The sequence below is a fragment of the Ciconia boyciana genome, chromosome 1 (assembly GCF_034638445.1).
Source record: "Ciconia boyciana chromosome 1, ASM3463844v1, whole genome shotgun sequence".
NCBI classification, from domain to species: Eukaryota; Metazoa; Chordata; class Aves; order Ciconiiformes; family Ciconiidae; genus Ciconia; species Ciconia boyciana.
The window spans coordinates 204,015,306-204,042,094 of NC_132934.1; the positions used below are offsets into that span (position 1 = coordinate 204,015,306).

At 40.3% G+C, this 26,789-nt stretch overlaps 1 protein-coding gene across 3 annotated transcripts in view; it reads left to right on the top strand.

The window, feature by feature from the left end:
* Nucleotides 1–26,789, top strand: part of PDGFD (platelet derived growth factor D) — a 144,386-nt gene that overhangs the window by 99,905 nt on the left and 17,692 nt on the right. For 2 of the 3 annotated variants that reach the window (XM_072850634.1, XM_072850632.1), the window contains exons 4-5: nt 13,508–13,567; nt 18,225–18,426. In XM_072850634.1, the coding sequence (XP_072706735.1) occupies nt 13,508–13,567; nt 18,225–18,426 (262 nt within the window). The remainder of the gene's footprint in view (nt 1–13,507; nt 13,568–18,224; nt 18,427–26,789) is intronic. The other variant, XM_072850633.1, reaches the window with a different exon arrangement.

A 26,789-nucleotide genomic window follows, 5' to 3' on the forward strand; every position in this document is an offset into this window, starting at 1 on the left:
CCTTCCGCTCAGCATGTAATTTAGGAACACATTAGGTTGTGTTTTTCCAGGATGAACTTTCCCCTTGCTGGGTTGTGATAGTATTTGTGATTTTTCCACGTCCTCGGTGAAGACGGCCATGCCTGCTGTTGTGTTACCTGTAGGTTTGGATGCAGCATGGTGCCCTCGGGGAGGGTGCTGGCCTCGCAGCCACGGCTCTGGGACAGGCTCTGCTGCTGCCTGCCCTGACGCCTTCCCACAGCCTCAGATCTTCCCACCTCGAAGACAGGCACAACAAGGCTTTGTAAAATGCCACGAGACTGACTTCTAAAAGATGCTACAGAGGCACACTCTGTTGTTCCTGCTTGCAGTCTGGGACACTGTGCCAGCGGGGTGGGCTGCGTGGCCAGGCTGAGACTGATGAACAAAGGGGTTTGTCTGCTACGCTCTTTTATTTGGATGCGTGCTTTTTCTGTGCCTGCCAGACTTACCTGAGGTCCTCTCTAGTTTTAAGAAATTGTATGATTACAAAATGGAGAACAGCAATCCCAGATTGCAAACCAGGAAGATGAAACAGCAAAAATCAGCTTCAGACCACGCCGTGCCACTTGCAATTGGTTTGGTGGGTGGGAGAAGGCTGGTAGCTATTCTCATCCCTCCCTTCCTCCTCGGGCTGCATCATAGCTGGAGCCCTTGGGATCTCGACACTTCCTTTTAACAATTCTTAGTCTTATTCTGACTCTGCAGTTCCAGGCACAGGTCATCAGAGAAGGTCTTTCCTCCATGCTGGAGAAGCTAGTGTGCTTGCAGGCTGGCACTGTTCTTTGCTCAGCACATTGCTTCTAGCTTCAATGACCTTCATGCTATATACCACATTTCCAAAGACAGTCACGGCGCTGTATAAATCTGATCTGTATTTTCTATGCATACATCTTTATTAAATTCACAACCTTCTGTTTTGCTCCGAGCACTTGATAAAGTCCATGCATGTTTTCATAATAACACAGATGACAGGTATGTCACAGAGTGTTTCTGTTTCCCTTATACATGCATATTCACACACACATCTTTTATTAGTTGCAAGGTTCTTGTCACTTTAGACTTGACAGGATAAATCTTACTAGAAAATTTTTGGCTAAATGACACTGTTACATAAAATAAGCCCCTGCCTGGTGCTGAGCTTTGTGCTACTGAACTGAACACCTCCTCAAACCCAGTGCCTGGGTTGTTACCACAATCCTTTGCCTACAACCCCCTCTCTATTTTTCAACCCACACATTTCTCTCCATGCTGAACTGATTTTGAACATACATGCCATGCCAAAAAAAAGACCTACCACATTTCCTATCTCTTGTAATACCAAGAAAAATGCAGTTCTGTTTTCCTTGATTGTCAGTTTGATTACCAGTCAGTGCTTAATTAGAGAAGGTCTGAGCCTGTAACTACACAGGGTCAGATTTTGCAACTCATCTGCAGCACTGGAAGCTAAGAATAATTTTTAGATCTATGGAATTTGTGTATCTTGTTGTGAGATCATTTTCAGCAGAATCAAATAACATCCAATTTTTCTGTGACCCTTGACAACAGGGTTTTTTTCATTTTAATAGTTTTTGTTTGGGGAAATATTTTAATTGTACAAATTGATGTTTTGTAGCAGACAAAACTTATTTTCCAGGTCCTCTTTTCTTAAGCTGCAGAAGCCTTTTTTTTTAATAATACTTCTGATCTTGGAAGCTATAAAAATACTTCCTTTTAATTAATATTTGTGTCCTGATGTATTTCTTAGGTGATGTGTGGTAAAAAATACTCTGTAATGAAAGCCTCTCTCAGACTGTAGGAATCAGGCACCGTGTTGTCTTATTGCGTGTTCTTGATTCTAGGCACCATTGTTGTCCAACCATCAGTCATATAATGAAGCGTAAATGCAAGTTCTTGCAGGATCACACCCTCTAATAAAGAAGTCTGTGTATCCCAGATTGTCAGCAAAGACTATGAAAACAGGCTGGATGTGAGCCAAAGCATAGGCACAAGGTTGTTTGCACTCTCACATTTTTACCACGGCTAGTTTGGGGCCAGCACAGGGCTTGGGCTGTTTCCAATATGCAGTTTGTTGTGACCACTCTGTTCTGCAGGGTAATAGTTATGTCCTAGGACATGAGCCATACCATGTTTGATCAATCTCTACCTCATTTTATTTACTAATATAGATGTAGGCCCAAAGTTCTTACATGGAGGTCAGTCTTTTCTTTCATTTTCTCGTCACTGCTTGACAGCCCCATGAGTGACAGAGTCAGCGGCATCTGTGAGACCTGGGGTTCAATGTTTGCAGACTTATGGGTAATTTTAAAAGAGAATCTTATCTTTGAGAAAAAATAAAAAGAACAAAAAACCCTTAAACTTGGGAAAAAGGCCTAGAAAGAATGAAGCTGATTTTTCAACTGCTGTAAGGCAGGGTAAAACAACCACCTTTGGGCCACAAAAATTTATCTCACACCAAGGTTTGGCCAATAAACTTGAAACAAAAAAATGCTTGGAAGAACCTGGACACTATGAGGACAGATAGTCTGACTGCTCCGTATGGTTTGTGTTGCATGCTGAAGAGGCTGCTAGTGATGGAAATAGGCTGCTGAAAACTTTGCTTTCTCTAGAAGTGAACAGAAATTGGGAATGCTGTGTATGTATGGGTACCTAAACCAAACAGAAAGTAATTGCTGTTTTTACAGATTATGTGAAACTTTTGCACCCAACTGGAAATGAGATCCTTATTTCAAAATGTGCATTGTACTACATGTCCGTATTAGCTCTGAGTTGCCTGTCCTCTAGGCAGGCATGATGAACACAAGGTCTTATGTGCTTATCTTATGCTCATGGTTAGCAAAGAGCCTGGATGTATCGGTCATATTCTTATTCAGGCCTTCCACCCCTTTTCTGCATATGCATGAGTTTATACAGAAAAATTGGTATTATAAAGCTCTGGAGGGAGAAAAATAAAAGAGCAATCAGGGCAGATAATATAAGGCAGCAGAAAATAGGACACTCTGCTCCTATATATGTAATTTATCTCCATCAGAAATATGTGAAAGTAAACACTCTGCTTTCCCACCTTAGCAGCAACTTTGTGTGCTGGTGTTGCTAGCTCAGTGCTGGTTCAGGTACGTTTTCCAGGTGCGTTAAGAAATAGATTAAAAGCTTGTAATGCCAGCAGCTGAAATCTGGAGGCTTGCACGGCTGCCGGTCTTATGGTGGTGCAGTGGCTGTCCAGGAGGGTTTGTCATCCTGAACAAAGATGGACAGGGTGGTTAAGAGGGCTGTATTAAAACCAGCAGTAAAAACTCAACAGACTGTAGGTTTGGTAGGTTAAAAATGCTGTCTGGTGTTCAGGAAAGACTTAGAGTTTTTGAACCACAGAGCAAAGTCTTTCTGCCGGAGGGTGCAAGAGTGCTCTCCCCATGTTTTCTCCCCATAAGCCTGCGTTTCTGATGGAGGTGGACAGCCTAAAAACGTGGCCTGCTCAGACCAGCACTGTGAGGCCAGGATGGCATGGGTTTGGTGCCACCTTGGTGTCTTCATAGATGGGGTATGAAGCTACCTACTGCAATTTTTATTGATACTGGCATCACACCCAAGTAGGTTAAAACTAACTGGCTGTGCCTGTTGTCTGGAGAATACCCATCTTTGGCTTCCAGAGTAGCCACTTGCACCCACAGACCTCGCTCTCTGCTAAGCATGACCCTGTCCTGCACCCATGGGAAGAGGGTGAAGACATGCAGATGTTCACATACCCCCACCAGTGAGGAGAGGCCCCACCTCTGCCCATGGTCCCCTTGGAGGTGGGGCCTTGTGGTGGTCTGGTATCCTCTTGGTGATTTGTGGTGGTGTGGTATCCCGTTGGTATGGGGAGAGCATATCCCCGCACCCTGGGGGAGATCTCTGTGTGTGCAGGCGTAGGTCACCCTGCATGCCGTGCCACCATGTCACATTGCAAATTAGTTTCATGTTTTTCTTCTTTGCTCAGCCAAGGCTCTTGGCACGAGTTCCTTTCTGAGTCCATGTGTGCCATCAAATAGAGTTTATGGCTTGTACCTTTTTCTCCATTTACATTCTTCTAAATGAAAGCTTATTTTTCTTTCCTGCCTCTGCTTCTGACCTCTGGTAGTCTCAGCGTATTTCTTTGTATTAAATGGTGTTTATAACTTTCTTTTATTTCCAACTTTATTTTTTTTCCCAGCTTCAACTTCTGTGACATTTTCCAGGTCATTAGTATAAAACTGGAATAAACTGTTCCTCTTGATTTTCATTGCTTGAAAAATATTTAGCCTATTATAATTCTACAGCCATCCTTAGTCTATTTGGTTATGCTTGTATTTAGTCAGAATTTAAATAAAAAGTGTCACACACTAATTCGGACCCAGTACACACCTTCCTGGTCCTGAGATCATGGTCTCAGTTTGGTGTTTAGAAGGATTTCCCAGGCTGGCTTTTGGTAAGCTGATCCCAAAAACGTTAACATGGTTTAGTCAGATTGTTTACAAAAATGTGGCAAATGTAAGGTGTTCACTTTTTACCTAGTCTTCATTCACAGTGTTACTTATAACTGATATTTGTAAGAATAATGCATAAGAGAAATGAGAAGCGTGACTGTTCCGAAGGTACTTGTATTTAGCTTCAACAGCAATGGCATTTTTTCGGAATAGATCTGGGGCTGGAAGTCCAGTCCAAATAGTTTTCTTTTCCTTACTCTAGGCTGTTTGATGAAAATAAGTTAAAAGAAATTCCCAATAAGCAGTATCCCATGCTGCTTGCAATAAATCAACTGCTTTTTATCCCATCAAAAACCTGGAAAAGCTCAGAGAAAATGGTTCTTGTATTCTTCAGAGATTATGTATTCTTGCTACTTTTATGATTATTGTTATCATCTTAGAAAGTTTGTATAGCAGTCCTTTCTTGTTGTCCTAGAAAACGCAATGCCTTCCAGTCAAAGCAGGAGGGTGAACAAATTGTTTTGCTTTGCATTATCTGTGAAACATAACACATGCTCCTGCTGCATGCTTACTGCAGAATTAAACATCATCCTCTGGGAGAGATCTCAAAAACAAATGGATCCTTCACAAAAAATCAATAGGCTGGGATTGCTGCTAGGACAGCTAATGTCCCTTACCAGTACATTTTTACATTGTGTCCTCAGCTGTGGAATTAAATTTGCTTAGCTCCATTAGAGTTTTTCATTATTATTATTATTATTATTATTATTATTATTATTATTCCTCCCATGTTTCTCCCAAATCACATCTGAAAATGTGAGTGTGCATGTCAGAGCACTTAGCAGATCCTCCTAGTAGAACAATGGAAAACTTGGAGTATTAAATGAAATTAGGCTGTATTTGTTAATGATTATTTTCCACTGATTATAGACCCTGCTTAAATCTATAAAAAATAAGTAGAAACCCAAATGGAAAGAAGACAGAAAATTAATAGCTAGCTCCTAGGAGGTTTTCTTTCATTAATATTTTTCCTTCTACCCCTAATACTGGGGCCTCTCAGTACATTCCCGTTTGGTATGAGTCACACCAAGAAGGAGGACCTGAAATAACCAGCTGTCACTGCCTTCTGTTAAAACTCTGAAAGACTTTTTTGCCCACCTGGACACTGCCGGGCAAGTGAAGTGTTAGCTTTTTCGGTTTTGCTCAGGGCAGATTCGCCTATTACCAGGGAAGCTGCTTCCAAAAACCTGTCAGTCAGCATGGCAGAAGTTCACCAAAGTCCTCGCAAGGGCACTAGACTCAGACCTGGGAGCAAGTTTTTGGCTCCTGGGGTCACTCCTCCCAAGCTCTTTTCCACCTAGCAGCTCCTCGACACCATTTTCATGTGCAGCATCACACTGACCAGGACCCCTCTTGATGTCCGCTCCCCACTGCCCTGGCAGAGCTGGCATGGGGCATCACAGGGGGACGAGCAAGCTCTGCAAAATGGGCCAGCACTGTGGCCCAGGTGTGCTTAGACACTGAACCAAGGTGAGAAAGAGCCTGATTGCCTTCAGCACCCTCCACTGTCACTGCCAGGAGATGGGCAGTGCAGACCATAAGGCACAAAGAGTCACTGCTGAAAGCAAGTCTCCCTTTCTATACAATAGTAATATAAAGGGAGCAGGGAGCAGCCACAGTCTGAGCTTAAAGCACCTGGCTTGCATCGCTGGAGTGAGATAAGGTGAGCCAGGGCTCACATGGAAATGGCAAATGCAGTGACAGGTATTACACCAATGGCAGGAGAGTGGCCAGGGCAACTGCACACTCATTAGTCTGCCCTGGAAAGGTTACGGGGCACTTGTTAGCAGAGAAGGTGGATAAAGATACAGGAAACTAGAAAAAAACTCCACGTCTCTTTATCAAAGGAGCTCATGCCAGACTGGAGGATAGTCTGGAGAGGAAGGAAATGCTGTATAGCAAATCTAATTGGACTTCAGAGGAGCATCTCACCCAGTGCCACACAGGAAACAATCACTTACACTGGAGGAGATGGCAATTAATAAAAGAGCCATGAGGCAGTCAAAGGGGAGACAGTGTGCTGTAATGCAAAAGGGAGTATCCAGCCAGGGAGAGCTCTCTAATGGGAGTTTCTAAAGGGTTGATCTTAAGATTGGTTTTATTTTTTGGGTTTTTTAGGGACCAGAGCACAACCTGTCAGAGTAGCATTTTAATGGCTTTTGCAGCACACACAGAGCTGAAGTGCATTGCTCATGAATGGGAAAATCAGAGTATCAGAGAGGAGAACTGGGTGACCTTGAGCACCAGAGAATTGATTTGCAGTGAAATGCAACAGCCCAAAAAGAGCAAAGGGGTCACTCATGTAGAGATTAATAACAAAAACATTTGCTGTTAAATGGCATCTCACTGGTTAGCAAAGACGGGAGAAGAAAGTTTCTGGGTGTACTAGGCATAGAACCAATGAGGCAGTAGTTGCATCTTTTCTGGAATACTTTGTACAGTTTTGGTCCCCATAGTACGGAGCAACCACATCTTTCTTGGACTGTGTTCAGGGAACAGCTACAGGACAGTTGGGGGAAAAGAGGACATTTCTTACTGAGGGCCAAGACAACTTGGCTTGCTTAGTGTAATAAAACGGATGCTGAGAGGAGATATCTCTTCAGAAGTACTGCATGAAGCAAACTCAGGAGAGGAAGAAAAGGACAAAGCTGGCACTTACATAAGTGCAATAAAGATAAATTTAGCTTGGAAACAGCCAACCAGTCTGAGGGTTTTGGAAGTGATTACCTGGAAGAGCCTTTCAGGTTTTGTGTCCCAGTGTTTAACTGCAGAAGTAAAATTTGCCATTCAGGTAAAAACGGCAAAGGAGGGATTGCAGAGTATTTACAATGAATGTTAGTTGATTTATATTTTTTTTACAGTTGCTTAACTGCAGTATGCACCAGAGTAGCTATTAGCCAATGAAATCCCTTGTACATGGAGATATAAGGACAGGCCTCTGTGATAAACAGAAAAATTAAAGGTAATGCACAATTTGCACAGCATGGCAGTGAAGTCCTGTGCACTCTCTTGTGGGTATGCGCATCAAATGGCATGCTCATGGGCAGTGTAGTGTTAGTCGACATCTGATTTTTCAAAGGCATAGCTATTGTCTCATTTGAGCAAGTATTATCTGACCTTTTAGAGAGATCATTTAAATGTCAATGTCTTGGGCACTCTTATGCACCCAGCAATGCCTAATTCCAAAACTAGGTGAAAGATGAAGAGAAGTATTGACCAAACATAACTGTTATTAAATATATTTTTCTGCTTCAGTTTTAGTTCAACTTTTCATAAATAAATGTATCAAACTGCAGTTAACCTAAATCATTATTACAGCCTTAAACTTTTGAATTTTTTAAGTATCTTGTGCTTCCTGCTCAGTTAGAGCTAGTAAATGTGTCAGAACAAATCAAGAGTGATTTTATATGTCATTTTGCACCAGTATTAACTTAGTCATAACTGATAAGGTTGTAGCTACTGATATCTAGTAGCAACTGGGCTTCAGGAACTCAATTTATGTCTTTTTTTAAAGGGCAAGATTCATACTATCACATTTGGGATCAGACACTTTGGTGGCTGTCTGACCTTTTGTTACTGACTTTAAAATAGTGGTGTCATGGATGGCCTGCCTTTATGGGACTACACCAAGAAATAGAAAGGAATGTTCAATATGGTTAAAGTTATTTGTTCATTTCTTATCTGTTCCAGTAATAGTTGTCAGTAGTGGTAAAATATGCTCATACTTCCAGTCTGAATATTACTGCCTTCAGATTACAGCCACCTGATTTTGTTAAATCCTTGCACTGGTAGATAAAAGACCTTGTTAACATTGGTAACGGCCTCTTGTAGTTCTCTGGAGAGACAAGATTAAGGTGCCTCTAACCTTCTTGAAAGACGCTGGCATCCATTTAGTGTTTCATTGCAGGGCATGATTTCCAGATTACAAATAATCATTGTTGCATGGTTTCCAAATTCAGCATCTTTTATTTTAAAGCCTGGTCACCAGAACTAAACAGAGCAGTGGTTTGGCCATTACTGTAAGTAAGAAAAAAGCAGCCTCTGAATTCCTAGTGAGTAGCCTGCTGTAGGAAAATAGGTATCTTTCGGCATCCTTAGGATAAGTGGTAATAAATATCATTCTGATATGAAAATGAAACCTAGCAATGTGATGGATTGAAAGTATGGTAAAAGAAAAAGATACTTCAAAGTGTACATCTCTATACATTTATTTATCTTTAAGTGTAGAAATTGGAGTGTACTAAAATGCCACATGAGAAATTATAATTAATCAGTGGAAGTGTACAAACTTGAGTATTTATCACAGCATTCTTTTAAATGGAACAATGACTTTTCTTTTGCCTCTTACTTACCTAACACTGTTGCTGTTACACAGTGTGTTCTGAGTTTGGGGTTTATTTTTTTGGGTTTTATACCTGTTGCTTTGTATATAAAATGTAATATCTATAAATTCAATGTTCAGATAAAATATTGGTACTGTTGCTTGTTACAGGGAAAAAAAGAAAGACCTTATTTCCAGATTATTATAATTTATTATTACTAACTACAAGTTTATCTGCTTATCAGCTACTTGTCCGCAAACAGCTCTGAATGCAGTAGATGCATGTTGACTACCGTTAAAAAATAGCTATCATTGAGTTTCCTTTTATTAATTTAAATGTTAGGATAATTTAATCTCTTTTTCTTCAAGTTATAATTTACCCTAGGTTTTCCTTACAGACCTTCCACTGTCCTAGTCCCTAATTCGTATGTTCCAGTGAGAGATTTTGACTTATTTTTGTTTCTGCACTGGACCTCTTTGAACATTTGAGCCCTGTTTCATCTCTGATTTGGTTTTGCAGGATCTCCTTTGTGCCTCAGTACATCCCTTAGCCCTGTTCCTCTGCAGACTTCTAGAAGCTGCTTCTCTGTTGTATAGTTTATAGCTATGGCATCTAAATATCACAAATGAGGTGACTACAGACAGAGCCAAACACATTCATCTTCTCTATGTTCATTTTTCCTTAGTTTGTTTCTTTCTTCCTCTTTCTCATGTTTACTTGCCCCAAGAACATGCCTGCATTTTTACCTCCCCCCCTCCCCCCCCCCCCGTCACTTCTCTTCCACTCCCATGACAAGGTCACAGTAGAGAAGGTTGCTCCTTCAGGAGAGGACCTTATTAAACTTGGTAGGCCCTAAATGTCAGTCTAGGATGCTGTCTGGGGTCTTCTTAAGCACAACTCTTTTGTGAACCCTTCCTGCTCCCTGAAGTGGAGAGCATCACCTCAGCTGTTGTTAGCCATAGTTTATAGTAGTTTTGGCAAATAAACAATCTTTCACCTAACCTAATCCTATTACCCCAGGGACCCGCAGATTAGGAGAAAGAGTTCAGAGAAGAGCCTATAAAGATATGGGGCTGCGTCTTTTCACTGGAGGGAACTGCCAGTGTGTTGCGCCCATCTTGTGGCAGTTATTGCCTGTCCCAGGCGTCATGCCTCATAGATGTCAAGCACCAAGATGACAAAAGATTGGACTACAGTGGTAAAGTATGTAAAAAATGAAGAATCACAGAAATGTTAGAAAGTGCTTCTTGCTTTTAATTTGAGGACCAGGCAGTAATTCAGCATGGCTGAGAGGACTCACATGTTTTGCCATATTTGTGGTACAGCAAAGTGAGTCATGGACAACATGCATCTCAAACTGGCGAGCTTCCCAGCCTCATCCCTGGTGTTTTCCTGGTGCCTCCCTGTTCCTACTGACCCTGCCAAACCCCATGTCTTGAGCCTGGAAGAGCCTGTGCTGCTGCAGGTCATGGACCCCCAGATTGCAAACCATCTTCCTCAGCAGCCAGTGCTACCTGGCTCTGCAGTCTCGTATATCCTTGATAGCAGTGATTTTGCCTCATCATCTCCACTTGTGAAAACCCTAGGTGAAACAAAGAATATTCCGCGTGACTCCTTGTCACTTATTGGAGATCAGTGGTGGGAGACAGGCTATAGACAAAGTCAGTCTGCAAAGGAGAGAGTAGCTTATCTTTGTCTGAAACAAAGCCAAGAACAATATAGCAATGTCCATACATATTTAACTCTAAGCACTGACTCAGGATTTGTCGTGCTCAGGTGTAATTTTGGAGGTTGAGGTATGGAAGTCGTTTTTCTTCAATAAAAGTAGCTGCTATCAGAAGGTCATTGGTAGCCCTGTTGCTTTGCCTGTATTTTTGCTGCTTGTAGAACGGTTAATGCAATGCTTTGCTAAAGTCTCATGTAATGTTATGTTACCATGACACACATATGAAAATAAAAGCACTGTTGTCAGGGTGATGTAGTCAAATTATTACTACCCTGTTTTTCCAGTATTCCGTTAAAAAAGATGTAATTTTTTTTTTATGTTTTAACTAGAAGTTCTAATGTCATTTTAAGTACTTGAGAAAACAATAGCCAAGTGATCCTATGCAAATTCATATAAACAAGGTAGTATGAATTGAATAGATAGCACTGAAAATAGATTTGTCCTTCAGGTTCTGCTAGGGACAATGGTGAGAACGGAGGAGAGGGTTTTGTAATGATGAGAACCACTTTGATATTATTACTTGAAATAGCTACAAGCAGAAGCCATAGATAATAATAATCTTCAAACTGTAGAGGTTGAAAGCTCTGAGAAGCCAAGAATGACTGCAGCTGCCTTGAGTGATGGTGGAACAAAGCCATATAGTTGTGAATAGTTTATGCAGATGAAATATAATCACAGAGTCAAAATGTGCAGTCATCAGGTTTGAGATCCAAGAAGCAGGTGGTACACGTCTATCTCAGGGTTTTGGAGGGGTTCCCTGGCATCAACCATCTCAAAGAATCATAGACTAAAGAAACAGTTTTGATGTCTACAATTAGATTACACAAGGGGACCGTCACTTCAAACACAAAATTATTCCTTGTCTACGGTCTTTTCCATACATTCAATGAGGCAGATTGTTCCTGTTTTAAAATAATGCCTCAGAACTCAATGCCATTTTTTTCTGGAAGTGCTAAATGGAAGCTAATGACAGAGGGGAAATGATTTCCAAGTTTTGCAACTGGCAACCATTAACAGAGGATCCATGAGCTTTTCAAATCCATTTTTATGTACTTTAAATCGTGGCTTGTCAAGAACTGGGCAACCAAATGTGTAGAGAATGTGGCCAAGGTAGCCCACTGCTCCTGAATTATTTATGACCTGCTCATTGCATTTGCAGATCTCTTTACTGTTTATAAGAAAAAATCTACATTAAAAATTTCACCAATAATGTTTTGCTTCTGTATTCCTAGAAGAAAATGACCACTTAATTATTAATGTTTTAATAGCCCTGCAGTTTCAGTGGTCACTTAGTGACACAATAGTGTGATGGGGTTTCTTAACTTCTACTAATCTTAAGTACTGAAGAAATCACTACAGTTTTGCTGCCTCAAATTTGAAAGAAAGGAACATTTTAAGGAAGAAGAAACAGTAACAGTATTAAATAAACAATCGTGTGACTTTTGGGACGTTTGAATATTTTTCTATAGTAAATGAAAAACATTAAAATACCATGTATATCGAGTCTGGATCTGAAAGTGGCTCTGTTCCTTCTTGACTAAAGGAGAATTTTATTGATGACTTAGCAGATTATGTGATCAATTTTCTCTTTTGCATTACGAATAAATAATTGAATATATGCATATATGTATGGTCCAATGCAGCATTGAGTCTAGAGAGCATCAGCTGAGCAGCTACCCTTCCATTTTCTCTTTCATTTGCCAACTTAAAAAATGTGTAGCAGACACTGAATCAGTGTAAAATGGTGAGCCCAGGCATTGATCCATCTTCTTTAAATCCTTTCATTATAAATTCTGTTATTAGAAATTAAAATCTTGGTATGCTGTCACTTCAGTCCACTTTCCTTAGCTACCAATTCATGCTGATCATTAGCTATTCACTGCATGTGTGTGTTTAATAACCATTCTGTAATGCTGCCTTTTTTTCCATTTTTCATGGTTTAATTATTCCAGTTGGAAATGAGTAAAACTGCCAAAAGATTAAAGAAATGGCTTCTTCATTATTTAAGTAATGATTGCCCATCACTCATCAGACAAGGGGATTGGGATTCAGGTGACCACATGTCAATATCTACGATTTTGACATCTGTATCTAAGCTAGTCCTCCCAGGCTCCCTTTATAGACAATGGAGAGACAAAAGCATTTTTAGGATGCCATGTCATCCCAAATTAAGCTTTTAAAATAGATCAGGTGATCTGCACCCTAAAAATGCTAGTTTTAGTTGACTATAAATGGAAACAAGAGCAACTAGATTAGATGTTTGCTTTGTAGATGTCCAAAGGTAGATGAGATGAATCCCATCCCTGTGCTCAAATTAATCATAAATATCCAGGTGTTTTGTGTGATGATACTTCTAGTGTGAATGTACTGTGACTGTTTTTTGATATAAAGTACATAGTGCCATTCAGCGCTCTGCACAGATGAGCAAGTCCTGTTCAGCACAGCACCAAAAGCAGTACAGTCATGTTAGGACTACATTTCAAATGGATTAGATTACCCTGCTTTTCACCTTGGCTAAGTAATACCAATGTATTAGCATGTCCACACTCTTTCCAGAATGGATCAGTTTGGGGAACAGCATTAACACTCTGATTGTAGACATACAGAGGTGGTGTTTAATATTTATGTTGGAAGATAAATATAATGGCCTTGACCACATTAGGTCCTGCTATGCAAAGCAGCGTATAGCGTATTACAAATACTAATAATACCTATCCTTGCCCCAGCAAGCTTACAAAGAGCTAGTTTATAAACAATGAAAAGGGAGGAACCTGAATGCAAGTAGCATTATATAGGAATGACACACGACAAGGGCCTCTCGCATTAAAGAGGGTTGAAAAAGGTGACAGATGTTGAATGCTGAGACTTTTTTTTAGGTTCTGCAGTTAATTTAGGACATTGCCTTAATGGTGACTTTTCCTGTGGGTTTTTCCCCTTAGGATGATTTCCAGCATGCAGCCTCAGAAACCAACTGGGAGTCAGTCACAAGCTCTGTCTCAGTAAGTAATTTGTTACTATTTTGCCCATGGATGGATTGATAGGATGACTTGGATCAAACTCACTAAAATGGCAGCTGCACAGAGGAATGATGTATTCACCTTTGGCAGAGGATGCAAGAAGTGTTTATCCAACTCATACTGGAATCAACTAGTGTGTTTTTAAGGAGAAAAGATTCAGGATATGCCATCAGCTGTTGTAACCACATGAGATAGCCATTGGGAAACTTTTCTTGTTTTCAGACTCATCTTGCCAAGATGAAAGTACAGGATAAACTCCTTACAATTTTCAATTGTAAAATGTCTTGACCTAAATAGAAGACGATACTTAAAACAGGCTGGCAGGAAAATGGATCTAGCTTTTCATTGTCAATACTGAGATTTTTTTAAGTGCTTGTAATCAAATATTATATCCGAAGTATCCATATTCAGCAGTGAAATGTGACTTTAAAAAAATAAAAAAAGAAAACAAGTAATCCAGTATAAAATTTTATTTTTCTCTTTATTACATTTGATTTGTGTCATTGGACAAGAATCTGTCCCCTCTTTCATTTCCCAAGTAAAGTTAAATTCTGGGGAATGGCAATGTAGCATCAGCATTCGTAATACAGGCATTCCTCTTCTGTGTGCTCTGCTGGCTGGTCAGCACACGTCACAGCTCTTATAAACTCCTCTTAAAGCACATTAGACGAGGATAAGCGCTCAAAGCAGTCTTGAGACCAATGCTTGGAGCATTCATGGAAGAGGGTTTAGTGATTGCACCTTTGTTACAGTAGCTGCCAGAAGTTGCCAGTGGAGGAGCAGTAAATAAAATATGGGTAAATTCTACTGATTAGTGTCCAAGCCAGGCAGCGAGTAGAGAGAAAATTCTGTATTGCCAAAATTAGAAGAGGTTAAGCCAATCTCACTTGTGTTTACCCTTGAGTTTGCAAATGACACTTGCCCTTCATGATATGATGCATTGATAGCCTTGACCTAATTGTGCTGAAAGTCCTGAGTAGTAATGTTAGCAGGGCTGAGATCTACTGGATGTGCCAAGCACGAGATGCTAAAACACTATTTTACTGAAAGACATAAACTCATTTTTCATTCTAATATGGGCCTGGAAAAAAAATCTGTGTGATGATAGAATATTTTGTTTAAAAATATGGTAGGCTGATGTTTGAAAATGTAAGCCTAGGGCTCCCTCATTAGGTAACTATGAAAATGAGATCAAATATATAGTAAACGCCATGTTAGTTCTCCTCCTTAACATCGTAAGGCGCACAATACGCCAGAGTATAATCCAGTTTTCTTTTCATATTGAAAAAAAGTTTATTTATCTTTCACATCTGTTTGTTTCTGAAAAGTTGTTGTTAATGTGTTACAGGTAGGGAAGTTCAGCACAAATATTACAGGTAGCAAGCTGATGCCCAAGGTCACATGTAAACCTACAGCTAAACCAGAAGCAGAACCCCAGTTTCATTGGTTTTCCTATGCCATCCCCTATCTAATAAAGCATACCTTCTTCCACTGGGCGTGCACTGTACCCACTAGCCCTTTCTTATCCTCAGGGAAAATAAGGTAGAGAGGTTGAGTAATTTTTCCCAAAGGCACCAAGGAAAAAGTCTGAGGACATCTGTTTTCTTCAGGAGAGAAAGGTTCAGGGATTCTGCTGTGGTCCTGAGGGGCAGAAGGACAAACTCAGACCTGTCAGTTGCTGACAAGATGACATACTGTTCTGCTGATGCTCAGTTAGCATGGCAGATCCAAGTTTCGTCCCTCAAACCCACAGGCAACCCAAAGACTCATTTTAGGATCTGGGTACATTACAGCTCTCCGAATGAAAAATTGGGGGTGAGCAAATTTATTCTTCCTTGTCTGATGTCTTATTACAGAACTGTATTTCTTGGTTGGTTTTTTTTTTTTTCTCAGAAAGGTAAAACCAATACTTCTGCCCTTAAACCAGCATCACAAACCCAGAAAAAAAAGGAAACAAAATTCCATTATTTGTGAAGTAATATTATGACCAACAAACACCTGTGATGCACATTGAACTGCCTGTCAGCTTCACAATGCAGATAGAAAATATAAAAGAATGGGGGGAATAGAAATTAAGGGTAAAAGCACTGACAAGAAACATACCTTTGTGTTCCATGAAATTAAAAATGCATTCATTGCTTTTAAGAAACGTAGAAGAGGTGCATAATGTGGAAAATCCTTGCTCTTCACTGCTTCTTGCATTTCACTCTTCCTCTTGCCCTCTCTGTGGATGTGATCTCAGACGCCAGATTATGATGAGCACAAGCTCTTCTAAAGCTAGCGCCTTGTTCTTGGCAGGACAAAAGAGAGGCAGTTGGGTTGGCAGCTTTGAAGTTGCTTTTGGGCCTGTCACATGATGTCACTGCCAGTAGGTTATCTGAGCTGTTGAAATAATTCCTCTTGACTTGGCTGTCACTTAGAAAAAGTTAAGCTTTCTTCTGTGTGTGAACGAGTTTGCACAAATCTCTTGAGTAGGAGCTTTTATATGAAAAGAAAATGGGGAATCCCTGCTGCCTGTATGAGTTTGAAATGCCCTGCAAATTCAGTCTGACCTGCAGTTCTGTAATGAAATGCGCAGTTGAACACGTGAAAAAGACTCTCGCATCTTCTAAGCCACACACCTATGGCCTGTTTTTAATGCTGCTGTTTCTTCAGCATCCTTCCACCATCTCCCTCACTTTTGAAAGGTAGCTGGGGACTGACAGTTCCCTGTTGGGCTGCAGTCACAGACAAGCCATGAGCTCCACTGAGCTCTCCTCAATAAGCAAGTAGCATTTGGGTGCATTTTTCTTTTGTAACCTCAATAACTGCGTTAGCACACTGCACGATACCTGCCTACAGCATGGTCTTTCCTGCAGCATTGTTTTAGGTAACAATGCTGTGTTCACTTTGCTGGTGTGAGCTTTTCATCTCCTGGGGCTCCCATCTCTCTGACGGTCTCTATTCCAAGCCACTTAGAAGTCAGGAGAGATGCTTTGAGGTATGCTTTCCCTTTTAGTGGGTCATGAATTTTTTACAGCCATCTGCACTATGTCTTATTTAGCACTGCATTGTAGAGGCATTGCAGTCACAAGTGGGCTCTCTGAAACTTCTTGTGCTGTTGGTGATAAGCAGTGAAGAGCAGCTACGCTTTCTTGACCACACTGTTGTAATGTTTTCTATTTCTTCTCTTTCTTGTTTTTGATAATTTGGACTGTCCATACTTTCAGCAAACATATGCAGTAAAATATAAAGGGTTGTTAATTTTGTGATATAACTTACAGTTACAGGCAAAAGTTTTATTTTAAAAGACATACATTCTTTAAAACTATTTTACTAAGCATTGAAGGACACAATCCTGCAAACAAGTGAGTAACTTTACTCAAATGAGTTGGCCTTTCCCTTACTACCCAACTGAGTGAAGTTAATCACAAAGATTAATAGTTTAACATATGCATTTACTTGGGAGATGAGGCAAAAAATTATTTTGGGGAGCCATTAATTTTAAATGGCATATTTCCGCTACATTACTTCAAAGCTGGGTTTTCATGAGGGAAGAGGGTTGCCAGGGGTTTTCCCCTAGTGTTTTAACTTTTAACACCAAAATCCAAACAGAGCTCTTGTGCTATATTATGCTTCTTGTTGGACAAAATCAGTTCTTTTGATTGCAGAAAGTAACAGATCTGCATTAATAGTTTTTCTTGCACATATTTTACACATACTATGAGGCTTTGTGGTTGGAAAGGGGAAAAAGTGATATGAGGGTAGTGAATATTGTGATCCTAAGTAACTATTATTTAAAATTTTTAAAGTCCTCTCCAGTAAAAATGAAATTGCTGCAATCTTTCCGTCAAAGTCAAGTTGTGCCACAAGTTCAGTGGGAACTAAATACGCTCAGAGAATTAGCCCTTCCTGGTTGGCAATAATATTCCATTTGGCATTATGATATAATTGTGAGGATATAACTATGTTGGTAATCCCAATATTCATCGTTACATTGCTGAGATCCAAATATCATGGTTTTTTCTCGTTTGCTTAGTAACTTGTATTTTTGGTAAAAGGGTGGTATAATTGTCATTCGTCGGTATTTCATAACACATTTAATTATTGGGAATAAAGGGCCATCTTTTCAAGTCTTTAGCCAAGCCAAATTTGTTGTCCAAATTGACCAGGGAAAGAAAGACAATCTAGTGGACTTGTTGCCTTTGTCTTTCCCTGCTGTGGTTTCTGATCTGCATATGATGGATTTACCAACAGAGCTGGCAGAGCTGTGAAGGCACCATCCCCGCCCCACAAGGCACCTCCGTTCTGTGGTCATGGCCATTACAGTGGTTTCAGAAGACATTTCCATTACATCTTTGTATATGTGCAAACTGTTATCCTCTTTGAGGAGTGGGTGTGCATGCTGACAGTCCAGCAGTGGCAGTGCTTCTGCTCCCTGCATCTCCTCTGGGATTTGCTTGGGAATTCCTTGATGTGTCTTCCTCTTGCAAAAGAAAACACAGGCATAACAAAGCCTGACCCAGCTAAGGACTTCAAAAGATGGCCCAAAGTAGCTGTTTCAGTCAATAATGAATCAAATTTCTCAGTAATTGTTTTCAATTGTTTTAAGTGGTGCTGTAATTTATTCCAAGTACACTGAGATGTATGTCACTCTTAGGGGGTATCCTATCCCTCTCCATCAGTGACTGACCCTACGCTCACAGCAGAAGCACTGGATCAGACCATTGCTGCATTTGACACGGTGGAGGATCTGCTCAAACACTTTAACCCGGACTCCTGGCAAGAAGATCTCGAGAATTTGTACACAGACAGTGGCCACCATTATCGAGGCAGGAGCTACCACGACAGGAAGTCCAAAGGTAGGAAAAGACACTATATACATACTTTGGGGCAAGACCATGCTGTTCTTTCACTCCTCACAGATATGTCCATTGGTAAGGTATTAGATTCTGGTGCCCATGTTCCTGTTGGAGCCACAGGGCAAGCTACCACCTGTTAAAACAAGGGATAAGTCATTTAATCCTTAATCATTTTCTCACTGAGTAGGATCTCACCTGAGAAATCAGACTGAAAACTGCCCGTTGTTATGATGAATTCACAAAGAAAAACATAGGCCCATGTGTAAAGGACAGATGGTTCTCAGCTTCACCCTCTTAAACATTGCTTTGTGTGTAAAGCATGGGGCTCCTAATTACCTGCACTATCATCCTCCTTTAAATACCCTGCTTAGGGATTGTTCTCTGTTGAGTGAGGAATAATCACTTTTATCACATTGTGCTTAGGGAAGCATCTGGTGCAGACACCTGTATGTGCAGCTGGTTTTTTAGGATGTGAACATCTCACTGTTTTTCATTATGTTGGTGGGGAACATTATTATGGTTTAACATCTTTGTCTGTAATTGAGAAAAGCACACATTTCTGGGTTATGTTTCTTGTTTCTTCCTGTTAGTTCAAATCATCCACCAAATGGTAAAGCAAAGGGATGTTAAGCTAGCAGTACAAACCCATAATGATAAAGAAACACTGTTTAGAAGAGACAGTCGTTCTCTAGGGTAACCATGCACTGAAGGGCCTGGTGAAATTGCCCTTTATGTGCAAGCGCAGATCTAGGAGGTCTGTTAGGGTTCTCCAAGATGACAATTGCTGTAGTTTTCACAGAAGATCTGGAGTGAAACATTTTATATGAGTTCTTAATATTGTCTTCCATTTCCAAGATATGTATTAATTTGCATTCTTCTTTATAAGTGTAATGCCCAAGTCACAGTTCTGATTCTGTGCAATCTACAATTTATTTGCATGTCAATTCCAATCCCCCCTATGTTAAGCGTGTGCTAAGCAGGGAGAGAGGATTTTAATTCTATGTTTGTAACTTACTTGCTATCAAATTATGAGGCTTTAATGTGCTTTGCTCTGAAAAAGGATATATAGGCTGCATCTGATTAGGAAAAATAGTGTCAAGGAGTGTTCCCAGGCCCTGAAATCCAATCATCATGTTGCTAAATTGTCAGCCTCGTCTCTGCTTAGTTTTGGCCCAGGCCAAGTGTCATTCTCAGAGGTCATTGCTGGGCAAAACCAGGAGCTGGCAGAGGCCAGCTGCCATTCCTGGTGGGCAGTTTGCCTGTGGCCACCCTGTCTTGGAGGGTAAGAGGTTTACGATGGGGATGTGGGCTGTTCCATGGCTGTTGACCTTTGTGCAGAATGATGTCAGGCACATACAATATATTAGTAGATACCCAGCCAACTTAGCCTACAGTTCCCAAGACATGTTGTCTGTCTGGTTTTGGGCTCAACACTTCAAAGGAATCTGCGATAAAGCCCTAAGCACCCATCTGGTGAAAACTGAACCCCTTTACTTTGTTCCATTTTGGCACGTTGGATATTTCAGGCAACCACAACAGCCCATGTTTTGTGAAAAACGTCACCTGACGGGCGCTGCATCACTTCTGAGATCAGTGTGATCTCATTTAGAGGTCTGTGAAAGATGAGCTGTGTGCCCCTTATTCCCAGGCTGGATTTGACACTGATAGACATGTATACAAAAGAAATAAAGGGTCTGTTTTGATTTTAATAGAAGCTGATTAAAAACCTGGATCCTTTACTTGTTCTGCTCTCCAGATTTCATTTGGTTATCAGATCATGTTTGGCCTAGTACCCCATATGTTTAAATGACCACGTACATATAAAATAGCATTTACTGCTTTATTGATGCTGATCATGTAGGCTACAGGTATCAATCTGATCTGGTAGTGCTCAGAAAATTCAGATGCATAAAGGTTTCTCCATTTAGTATAAATGTAATTCAGCTTCTTGCATAACAAAACATTGTAAAAGACATAAAGAGTTTTCCAGTTATTATTTTAACACTTGATTTATTTTAACAGGATTTTTTTGTTGCTGTTTTAGTTACAGGAATAAGCAAAAAAAGTTTTATAACAGTTTTTCTTTTGTCTTCAAACTAAAGGCCAAATTCCCTGACTGTTAGCAGCCCTCTGGACAAAAGCACCTCACCACAATCAAATCTTTAAAAAAATTCAGTTAAGAATTTTTATTTAGTCATAAACTTTTGACAAGATTAAAGGCTTGTTCTTGGATGATGTCAGGAGTAGGGAATAGCTTTAACAAGTCATTAACATTAGAAATTCTTGGTGGCTTTTAAACACAGACACTGTGGATCTCTGAGGAATGTTTATAGGCACTGGGATAACCTTGCAGCAAAGAGAGCAATAGATTATATCATCATTTATTTCAGATACCTATCTGTTTCTGCTTCCAGCTTGGATTTTATTCTTTATCCTTAGTTAGAACAGCCCTCAGGCAGATTAGAACAATTTGATGTAATCTCTGCCTATCTTTCACAGCATTTTCAGAACATGTCATATAAATGGTATAAATGAATCACTAATGATTTCGCTCCTGTCCAACTCTCTGCCCATACCAAATTGTGCCACAAAATTGAGCTTAAGAGGTGGTGTTGCTGAATACCAATTCTGATAACAAGGATATGTGATAAATGACATTTAAATGGTATACTTTCTTAATTTGTCAATCAATAATCCACAAAGATAAGGATCAGGGTCAAGGTAATAAGTACAGTATTTTAGCATAGCTGAAACTCACAGAATCACAAAATAGATGAAGTGGGAAGGTGCATCAGGAGATTGTCTAGTCCACCCCCTCTGCTCAAGGTAGGGTCACCAACAGCAGGTTGCTTGGTACCATGTCCAGTCAAGTTTTGAATATCTCCAAGGATGGAGACTCCACAACCTCTCTGGGCAACCAACCTGTGTCTGACCACCTTTGGAACACAGCCCTCTCCCCCCAAAAAAAAGGTTTTTTTAAACATGTAATTAAGTTTTCTTGTGTTACAATTTGTGTCCAATACATCTTGTCCTTTCACACATCCTGGCTCCATCTTCTTTACTCCCTCCCATCATGTATTTATACACAGTTATAAAATTGATCCCTCCCTAGATACCTCCTGCAAGAACCTTAAAGATGAAGAGTGTGTTGATTAAATCTATATGTATGATAACTCCATTCCATCTACAAAACCTGATCTCACACCTCTACAACACTGATGCAACTCTATTGAGTTAAATGCATTTCTTTCTATTTACACTATTGAAGTGAGATATTGGTATGAGGTGTGTCTTGCTAATAACCACATGAAGTTTTAAATTTAATTCAATGTATGTTCAGTGAGGTTTGCTGTTAACTGTTCTAGTAGAAGTCAACTGTAGAATCGCAATGAAACCCAGACTGGAAGAAAAGGACAGAAAAGAAAGGGGAAGATACACATTCGCATTTTCAAATTCTTTAAATGAGAGGCTTTATATAATCTATAAACTACAGGGTACACCTCCTACATGAAAATATGACAAGTAGATGTTTTAAATAACATTTGCAGAAGTTGTAAATATGCTCAAAAAGGTTTGTTAGCCATTGCTGCATTTTAGAAATTCTGAAAGTATGAATATTCAGCCTAAAGCTCATCCTAGACTCTTAGGAAAAAAGCAGGTCATACCAAATAAAGTATATCCCTTAAAATAATTCCTTTTGCATTGCTGTAATATGTTGTAGCTGACCTCAGTGTCATAGTAATTTGGCTATTACAAATATAAAGCATCTCTAAAAGGATATCACTGGCTACTGGATTATTTAATACTGTTCTTAGCAAGAACACAGGTAGATATGAAAAGGAAAACAGCCATACTCTACAAATATGTTGAACTTCTAGACAAATAGGTCTCTATTCTTTTAGAGAGTCATAAGGAGCATTCAGACATGTTTGAAGGAAACCTCTTCATCTTACAGTCTAAATTTTTGAAAACATCAATGTATCTGCTTGATAATATTAGAAGAGCTCCTCAGAGATACTGTTGTAAACAGTTCCAACCATCAATTAAACATCATTTAACTTTTCCCACATGCTTGTTTGCATTTATCTTTTGTTGTTCACTCTGAAGTTTTACCCCCCATTGAAAAAGGTTTTATAATTTCAAAAAGAAAAGACCTCTGCCTGTGAAATGGCTTGTGTACAAATGAAGAAGGAAAGGAGAAAGAAAAAGAAGTTCACTGTTTCTCATCATAGAAATAGATCCAAATGTCTAGGGGATGGTACCTAGAGAAAGGGGTCATCTTTAAAGAGGAAGGTTTTTTTTCACAAATAAACCTAAGGAACAGGAACACATGTGGATAGATACATTCTGGTAATTAACAAGACTACACACGCCTCTGAGCTCATTTTCTTTTTGGGAAATAATATGCAAGAAGCCTTTGGCTATCAGAAGAAATTAATCAGGTGGGACATTCTTGCAATAATATCTGTCTCCAATGACAGCTTTAGAAGTTAAACAAATAAACAATTGCTGGCATAGCAATTGCTGCTCTCTAGAAGGGGATTAGTAAGATGAGACCTCAAGTCTTCATGGAATGTTTCTGCTCTCCGTTGCCGAACAGGTTCTCAAGATCAGGCAAGTTTTGCCATGTCTTTTAACAATAGTTTTTAATTGTCACTATTTACAAGGGTCTAGCAAGAAGTTAAAATTTTAACTCAGGAATGTAATTTCTCAGGGGTTTGCAAACAGTGGCCAATAAATTACTGCAAATGTCCATGTACTCTTCCTTGAAAAGTTCTGGGAAGGCTGCCAGCAAGTTTCAGTGCACCAGACAGGGAATGCACCATCACAAATGCTGAATGTCTGCTCATTCATGGCAAATGTGAATATTCCAAGTAGATGGAATACCTTCTCAAATAGCTGCTAATTTAAAGTATTCCCTGTGCTTAAAAACCAGGATATTTCTTCCACCCTTCTTCAGTTGGGAACCAAGTTGTCTGTTGCATGCAAGCTACACACATTCATTCATTTCACGATCTAATTCAGATCTACATCTGTACTCTTCTCCCTCTGTGACAAATGAGATTTTCCCTCATGCTTTACGTGACATTATTGTTGGTCACTGCAGTGAAACCTTTTCTTATTAAACCGTTTTTTAAAATGCTAGTGAAAGTTGCAGCGTATTATTTATCACTGGAATAAGCTGTTCAATTCCATTGATTTCAACGAAGCTATGACCATTTATGACACTGGTGGTTTGGCCTGCTTTTCCTACTTGACCCATACCACAGCTGATAATTGGTTTGCCAGTCTATAATAGGCCCATATATTGTTAACCTTGTTTCATGTGGACAGTTATAATCCCACTGAAATTCTGATCTCTCATTCCTCTAAAATAATAGTTGCTGTATTGAGGAGGTTTGTCTTGGCATTGTGATTCTGTAGTAAATCCAAATCACATTGTCTTGTCCCTAGCTCCCACGAGAAAGACTTGGACAGATCCCAAACTTTTCAGGTATATTTAACAAAGTGCTTATTGTGGTATCATTAAGTATGTGCAGTGGAACAGAGATTACTGTCAGCCGTATGTGTTGAAGACCAGAAGCCACAGGGTTTGGTCAACATTTAGTATGGAGAAGAATAATTTCATCAATGTCAGTGCATTTAGGTGAACCAGTGAAAGATGTGACTGTTTATCATATGTATGGGACTGCATTTTCCAACTCAAGTTCAACCGCACCATAGCTTCAGTCAGCTGCAGCACTGCTCTCAATGGCTTTGCTTGTACAGTACTTCTGCTCTACCTGATGCAACCCTGGCACACGCCTTTATGCTGGTGGAGCATGAATGCTGGGAATAAAGGGTTCAATACATTCATAAGTCTCTGAGAAATTCCATGCTCTGTAGGAGGAATTTTATAAAGCTAAGAGTCAAAATTAAAACAGCAGCACAACCTTTGTTATCAACTGTAAGCCACACATGAAAAGGGATGAGAGTCAAACTAGAACTGAGCTCTGGATCCCCACTTGACACACAATACTCCAGCTACACTGCGGTTCCATTCCTTGCTGATGCACAAAATATGAACAGGGGCAAGCTAACAAGCGCAGGCCCTTTTCATAAGTACATGTCTTTACCTGCCAAAAAGAGCACAAGAGCTAGAAATTTTAGCAGAATTGCACTGGTTTGCATGCCTTCAGTAGGAAGCCCAAGGAGATGTAGATTTCTGCTTGACATCCAGGGGAGGATGGTCAGTGGCTGGGAAGTCTCTGCACCTGTTCCCTGTATAATTGTAGGCAAGTCCCTTCAGTGAGAGTTAGGTGTTTTAGCATCTTTGGGGACCTAAGCCTTATAGTCTGTCTACATACAGGTGATTCTTAATGTGGCCTGTCATCAACATAGTCTGGTGCTGAGTGTCATGCTGAAATCTGGTTCCACCCATCCACATTGCCTTCATAACAGACCAAAATCAGACTTTTAAACCTTATCTGTCCATATGGATAGTGATGTCAATAACCTTTCAGGAAGGACAGCAGACATATAGGCATTGTGGCAGTTTAGTATCAATCATAGATTAATAGAATAATTTTGGTTACAAGGGCACTCTGTGGGTCATCTCATCCAAACCTCTGCTCAGTGCAGGACCAACCTCGAAGTTAAATCAGGTTACTTAGGGCCTTCTCTAGTTAAGTTTTGAATATTTCCAACTAGGGTGATTCCACAAGCTTTTGGATAACTTGTCCCAGTGTTTGACCACCCTCACAGTGATTAGTTTTTCTTTAGAGCTCACTGAAATGTCCTTTGCTGCAACTTGTGATTTTTGCCCCTTGTATTTTTGCTATGCACATCCAAGAAGAGACTGGCTTCATCCTTCCTGTAGTGCCTTTTAGATAGCTGGAGATGATTATTAGAACCCCCTTTAGTCTTCTTTTCAGACTAAACAGATCTGGTTCCTTCAGCCTCTCTTTGGCTGTTTTGGACCAGCACCTTAACCATCATGGTCACCCTTCACTGAATTCCTAGTTTGTTCATCCTTCTTTTCAGCTGAAGGGGGCTCAAAACTGGACACAGTACTCCAGATGCAGGTTCACAAGAGCTGAACAAAGGGGAGTATTCATCTCCCTCAACCTGCTTCCACATTCTTCCTAATGCAGCTCAGTGTGCAGCCTCTGTCACTGCAAGGCAAACAGCTGACTCATGTTCAACCTGTTGTCTACCAGGATGCCAAGGCTTTTTCTGCAAAGCTTCTGCTTAGCCAGTGTGTCCCCAGTTTGGACTGAGGCATAGGGTTATTCCATTTCAGACACAGGAATTTCCATTTGTCATCACTGAACCTCATGAGGTTCTTGCCAGCACATTTCTCCAGCCTGCCGAGGTCCTTCTGAAAGGCAGCCCTGCAGCACGTGGACAAATTTCCCTAACGTGATGTCACTGACAAACTTGCTGAGGGTTCACATCATTCTATTGTTCATATCATTAGTGAAGATCTTCAGCAGTATTGACCCCAGAGGTCAATAGGACCTGAGAACCTGACCCCTGAGGAACACTGCTAGTAACCAGCCACCGGTTGTACTTGGAATTGTTGACCATTTTGCTCAAGCCTCATGGACCTTCTGCTTATCTACCGAATTTGTAGTCCACCTGTCCCATTATATCTCAGCAGCTTGGCTGCAAGGATGCTATGGATCACTGTCAAAAATCAGCAGATGCCTCTACTGCTTTCACCTCATCCAGCAAGACAGTTGTCTCATAGCAGACTCTCAGGTCAGTCTATCACAATTTGCCCCTGGTAAATCTATTCTGGCTGTTCCCAGTCACCCTCTTGTCTTTCATGTGCCTGGACATTGCTTCCAGGAGGATTTACCCCTTAATTTTACCATGGGCTGAGGTTAGGCTGACTGGTCTGCACCTGCCTGAATCCTTCTTACCTTCCTTGTAGATGGCCTTGACATAGAATCATAGAATCAATCATAGAATCATAGAGTCATAGAATCATAACATACCAGGTTGGAAGGGACCTCAAGGATCATCTGGTCCAACCTTTCTTGGCAAAAGCACAGTCTAGACAAGATGTCCCGGCACCCTGTCCAGCTGAATCTTACAAGCGTCCAATGTTGGGGAATCCACTACTTCCCTGGGGAGATTACTCCAATGCCTGATTGTTCTCATTGTGAAAAATTTTCCTCTTGTGTCCAATCGGAATCTCCCCAGGAGTAACTTGTACGTATAAGTGGTACATGTGGTATCAGAATACTGTGGCAAGGTGGCTACCATCTCTTATACCTCAGCTCTGGTCTGTGGCTGATGCATGAAAAAAGTGTAAAATGTTCAGATATGACAATGTTAGGGCCATGTATGAATTTGGAACAGAAAAAGTTTTAAAA